The sequence below is a fragment of the Gymnoscopelus braueri genome (genome assembly GCF_963280865.1).
Source record: "Gymnoscopelus braueri genome assembly, chromosome: 14".
Classification (NCBI taxonomy): Eukaryota; Metazoa; Chordata; class Actinopteri; order Myctophiformes; family Myctophidae; genus Gymnoscopelus; species Gymnoscopelus braueri.
Window position 1 is genome coordinate 22,700,346 of NC_137619.1, and position 6,210 is coordinate 22,706,555.

The following is a 6,210-nucleotide window of genomic DNA, read 5'->3' on the forward strand; positions in this document are numbered from 1 at the left end:
TCATCATGACATCATCATCATCATCATCATCATCATCATCATCATCATCATCATCATCATCATCATCACCATCATCATCATCATCATCATCATCATCAAATGTATCTTATTAAATACCAAACTCCATATTTTGTGATATTCAAATATACTGTAGGCTATAACAGTGTCTTACCTTCTCTTCAGCTAAGCAGAAAATACATTCAGTCTACCAATTTCATCCTCATACAGGATAAATAAACAAGTGAAATTGGAAGTTGGAGAGAACAGACACTCTGCTGCAATGATTACTATCAGAATATAAAGCTCTACATTTTTAACAAAGAAACGTTTTGTTTGAACAAAAAACATCACTTACAGCACCTTTAATCCTTCAGGGGAAATGGTGTCAACACACTGGAGGCTCCACCTCTTAGATCAATGTGTAGGGCAGGCTATATCTGTGCACAAAGGGAAGCATCTATCTTCATATCTAGGCTATGTGCATGTGCTGAATGAATTCCAGAGTAACTAATTTATATTAGAATTCCAAATTAAGTATGATCAACTTTACAACAACAACCAACCTCCGTTGTGCTAAGCAAAAGCAGCTTCCAATAATAATTCATATCTAGCCTATGCTTGCTTGGTGCATGTGCATGAGTCTGCATGGACATGTTTGTGTGTCTCTCTGTGCGTTCGATTACTTTTTCAATCATCACTTGGGAACGGAACAAAGCACTCACCTAAATTACTGAATTCCGGCGGGTTATAAGTGGCAATAAATCAACTGTCACGGTGAAGATTACAGCAATTAACTTGCTATTAATTTGGAATTTGGTTGTGATGTAGTAATTATGATACGGTAAAATAATGGCATAGCCTATAGGCTACTCCTTATTGATATATATATATATATATATATATATATATATATATATATATATATATATATATATATATATATATATATATATATATATATATATATATATATATATATATATATATATATATATACATACATTTGACAATGATGATGATGGTGATCATGAGAAGGTTATTGGTTGTTGTCACTTGTCAGCCACGACATCAGGGTGAAGGAGAGAGGATAAGATAACCCTAGAGGCAGCACCTTTACTCAAGTACTGTACTTAAGTACAAGTTTTTTACTTCACTATTTTTTTTATTTCCAATTTTCAGTACTTTTACTTCTAGGCCTACTCCATTTCAGAGGCCAAATTTATATTTTTACTCCACTACAATTATTTGAAAACTTTAGAATACTAGTTACTTCATAGTTGTATCATACAATTGGGCTATCATGTATTCTTCGTTCCAACGGAGACTTAGTTATAGAATAACAGCAGTCTGTGGGTTTTTATTGCATAGCATAGCTTTTCTACCTAAATCCATTCCCCTGATCTCTTCTAATCGAACCTACACGACAGAACTAAAAAGCTTGTGTTTTAGTTCCCTCTAGTGGATGCAACTGAGCACAGCAACTAATTCAAGAAAACCTAGACTGTCGCTGGCTGATGACGTCAGTGGTGACACGTTCTACATAACAACGATCTTGTGTAACTGTCCCTGTCGGTAGTACTGTGTACGAGGAGGACTATCACAGCATTATTATAACTTTATGGTCACAGCAGCTGTCCAGTCTCTACTGTCTCCACAGAAACATGTCTCTTCTGCGGCTCTGCGCTTCTACAACCAGACGTTGTATAACTAAGGGATTCGTTGTGGAATCAGCTTTCACAGGTCTGTATGTTACTCACTGTATTCACAACATGCTGCAGTGCACACGCTCTCTAGCCCCTTTCGGGACCCTGTTTACCTTTTTTGGCTTCCCAAGTACAAAAAAGGTAAACAGGGTCCTGAAAGGGGCTACACACGCTCATACTCTAGAGCAGTGGTTCTCAAAGTGGATTCTAGGGACTCTCTGGGTTCATTTTAGGGGGTTCTTAATTGACCCTTGCAAGTCTGTAACTCTTGACAGTGTACAAATGTACATTTGTACACTGTTAGAGTTAAAGGGAGACATTGAAAATGTAAAGGTTTGAGAACCACTGCTCTAGAGTCTACTCTAACTAGAATTGCACAAGAACGCCTGCTAGTGATATTCCAATACATTGCATGTATTTCATATACATAGGCCTTATAGGCCAAAATGTACTAGTTATGCAATATGCAGGTTGTTTGTCATAACTCACATACATTAATCCATACATTAATCCACACTGTGTTGTAACTCACCCAGATAATGGGATTGATGCAGGATCTGTAAAGTGTAGATCTACTAATATGAGTAATATTGTATATGGACAGTTGTGGCTTACAGAATAAGCCTGGAACAAAAGTTGAATTTGTTTAATTCAATGTTTTCATAAATCATTGTGCAACTTGAGTCCCACCTTTATAGAAGATGGTGGGCTAATGCTTAGATAGAGATACCATCTTGCTTGCACTATATGTTGTAACTCACCCAGGTTATTGGATTGACCGCTACAGGATCTATAAGTATAGGTTCACTACTAATTCATATTATTATATATAGACTGTTTTGGCTAACAGAATTGTCTGAAATAAAAGTTTGATTGATTTAATTCATTGTTATTGATTGTGCAGTGTGTGTGTATGCATGTATGTAGTATACATTTTTCTCAGTCACAAGTTCCTCGTGTCACTTTGGGGTGCTTGAGGCGAGCAGTGTGTTGAACATGAGGTTGATTCTTGTTCCTCATAGGATGCTCACGGTCAGCCAGTGGAGCGGTGAAGGACAAGGAACCACTGCGGAAAGCGAAAACACCACAGGGCCGGTTTGACATGCCCGAAGAGAAGGTCAACAAGGATGTTCTTGAAAGTAAGTTATTAGTGACATTATTTTTATTTGACTTGTGAAATCCAGCATCAATTACATAAAAAAATAACTGTCACAGTGTCCTGTGACTGTGAGTTTAGATTTAATTAACTCTTCATCAACAACCTCTTTCCTGCCTTTCCCCTCTGTGCTATGACATGATTAACCTGTAAACCAGGAATAAAAGCTGATTATTTCAACAAGGCACCTGTGAAGTGGAAAACATATCTGGGGTGGATAGGATACATTATACTTATGCATTGACGTATGACTTCTGGGATGAGGTTTTAAATTAGGTAAATATTGACTGCATAAGCAAAGTGAAAACCCTGATAAGATTAGATTTAAACACACATCCAGTTCAAAACTGTCATCATGTATCCTTTAAACCAAGTTCTTGTTTCATTTTTCATCTCCTAGAATTTCCTCATGATGTCAACCCTGACACCAAGGAGCAGGGGGGGCCCAGAGGACCGGAGCCCACGCGCTACGGAGACTGGGAGCGCAAGGGCCGCTGTATTGACTTTTAGTTTGTTATATGACACAGCTATTAAGAACACATACAATCGATGGTAACCTCATTAGGACAGTAATATGAAATGAGTTCAGTAAGCTGTGGGCTAATGCTTTGATACCAAGGAAAAAAGAAACTCTTGCATGCTATCTTCCTCGCTCTCATAGAAGAAAACTTTATGAAACATTGTTGAATATAGCTTTCTTCTGTGCAGATGAGGAAGACTGTGCAGGTGTTTATTTTGTTCTTTGTCAAGCATCTACACACACGTCGTATAATCCTTAGGTGTTCAGAATCATTACTAATGTTTAGAGACACCATCCCATGGCTGCAAAGGTCTCAGGTCTGAGCCTCACCGCAGTCAATATTTCTATCAATAGCCATGTGTCCTTGAGCATTACACTGAACCCTCACCTGCTCACTTTGGAAAAGTGCATCAGATAAACCCATCCCAGCGTTGGTCCATTGATACTGGTTTTCAGTCTGTGGACAATGCGGAGAAAGGACCTCGTCTAATACATCTATCAGTACTCAATACTTTAATCACTCACTATCTTTTAAGTAACATCTCATGTATCATGGTCTGGTTCAGAACTCCTAAGATGTATAATTGGTACAGTACATACACTTTAAAATCCTGGGTGTTAACTCTGAGAGTGTACAAACGCTGAGGATTTTAGTGCGTAGCACAGCCAATCCATAAAACACTTTTTTTTATTCCAATGAGAAATGTAGTGATTGTTGTATTTATTTGTGTATATTGATTGAGTTAAAAGTACACACTCAAGCACTTGATTATCAAAAGCAATCGTATTTGAGCTCGGTTATTGCAATCTGCAATACACATTCTGTACATTTTGTTGATGTGTTGTGTTACATGAGTGCAGTCAGTGCATGACGAATGTCATACAGGTCATTCCTTGTATAGAGATCTGAATGTAATAAAATGTATTACAACTAGAGGAGTGCTGATGGGATTATGCCTTCTTTTTCCCCCTCAAAATAGCAGAAAGGGGACTGGTTAAGCCTTAACCAGGGGGGGACCGATAATTCCAGCTATCATACCATTCCCTTAACCGTTAAGGGAATGGTATGATAGCTGGAATTATCGGTCCCCCCCTGACCATTATCAACTAAGTGGGGTCCATTGGACCCTTCGCTAAACCCCACCCCAAAAGCGATTGTCCAATGCCAGCTTAGCAACCGTTGTTAGCCTGGCATAGGTCTGGCAAACTTTCGTCACCCGCCAGCTGTCAATGTTATTGCGCCCACACACACACAATCATTTGCAACATAATAGCAAGAATAGGAATAGCATGATAACGCAATGGCATTGGTGACTATGAACCACGTACCCAAACCCGTTTGAGGCTGCTTTTCCTAAGCTGAAATCTGCACTTAAACTACAAGGCTGAATGGCTGTGTTGTTGAACACATACACAGCTTCTTCAGGAAAGTTACACGATACGAGTACGACTCACTCGCCCAGGTGGTGTCAATAATAGGCTACTAATCACTGTAATCGTAACAAAATTCAGAATCACAGCGCTGCCTGTTTAGGATTCCGCACGTTAAAGTGAATTAATTCATTTGTTCGTCTATTTATTAACTGCTCCTGGCAGTCTTACCCTGCGGTACATGAAAACTCCTGTTAGTCATGGATCAACTTTAACCTGGTGTTTGCACTTTCTCCATTTACAATCCGTACATCTATATAAACGTTTAGATTTCAAATATAAAGTGCTTACCCTATGGCCACGGATGTTGAAATTATGCACGGGACTCTCAAAAGTACCCGTATATTCTGTATTGTTCAATAAAAAGTATTTTAATCCGATCAGTGGCCATTTTCTCATAATGTATCAGAGTGCAATACACCTACAAACCGATAGGGTGGCTTTGTTGAAAGCGCATGGAGAAAATGGCCACCGATCAGATTAAAATGCTTTTTATTGAACAATACGGATGATACGGGTACTTCTGAGAGCCCGTACATAAATGTAACATCCGTGGCCATGGGATAAGCACTTTATATTTGAAATATGAACGTTCATGTAGATGTACGGGCCATAAATGGAGAAAGTGCAAACACCAGGTTGAAGTTCATCCATGACGGTCGTGACAGTCGACCGTCGTGTATCCATGGCTATTACTCCCTCTAACATTTCCCATGTTTTTAGTTTATTGAAATAATGTCATGCACATTTGTCCAGTGCCTAGCCTACTGCAGGCCTTGTTGACTAGATTTAGAAGAGATTTTGAAGCTCTTGCTCCTGAAATGATCGATTATTTTTAAGGTGAAAAGCCATCATTTAACATGAAAGTCAATGGGTGAGAAGCAAAGTTTGCCAGGCGCTGCCAGGCCTGGGTGTTACTAACTTCGCACCACCAGTCACAGAGTGGAGTGGGTGGGGCTTAGCGAAGGGTCCATTCTGCCATACCAACTCTACACCCACTCTAGAGACGAATCTACTTTGAACAGTAGTGTTTTGTCCTATAATCTTCAATATGCAGGTGCAGGTGCAAACACGGATAGGTACAACAGGGGGTCCCCAGAGTAACTACAGGAGGGGCCGCCAAATCATATATATCTTTTTTTACATTAACCACTTGAACCCTAGCATCCCTTTTCTGAGGAGAACTTTAGCCAAGCTTGTAGATCGGCTATTTTTTGGCAAAGAGGTATAGGCGTAGAGGGGAAAGAGCAGACCAAGTACAGAGCCAACGATCCAAGTTTACTAAGTATTTAGAGTTTAAGTGGTTAAATGTCTGAAAATATGAACAACACTGATGATAGTTGCTGTCAAACAAGTCTATTGAAGCTGTCTATGAAATCTATGAAAAGGTTTAATCTGCA

The 6,210-nt window shown here is 39.1% G+C and overlaps 1 protein-coding gene across 1 annotated transcript; it reads left to right on the forward strand.

The window, feature by feature from the left end:
* The first annotated feature begins 1,550 nt into the window (after window positions 1-1,550).
* On the forward strand, window positions 1,551-4,304 carry sdhaf4 (succinate dehydrogenase complex assembly factor 4). Its single transcript, XM_080449456.1, has 3 exons — window positions 1,551-1,740; window positions 2,726-2,842; window positions 3,260-4,304. The coding sequence occupies exons 1-3, from the start codon at window positions 1,662-1,664 to the stop codon at window positions 3,367-3,369; spliced, it is 306 nt and encodes a 101-aa protein (XP_080305582.1). The 5' UTR covers window positions 1,551-1,661; the 3' UTR covers window positions 3,370-4,304.
* Window positions 4,305-6,210: the final 1,906 nt, after the last annotated feature.

Coding starts and splice junctions, on each gene's coding strand:
- sdhaf4 (XM_080449456.1), top strand. CDS start 1,662: ATGTCTCTTCTGCGGCTCTGCGCTTCTACAACCAGACGTTGTATAACT. Junction 1,741..2,725: donor TGTGGAATCAGCTTTCACAG/GTCTGTATGTTA, acceptor TGTTCCTCATAG/GATGCTCACGGTCAGCCAGT. Junction 2,843..3,259: donor CAACAAGGATGTTCTTGAAA/GTAAGTTATTAG, acceptor TTCATCTCCTAG/AATTTCCTCATGATGTCAAC.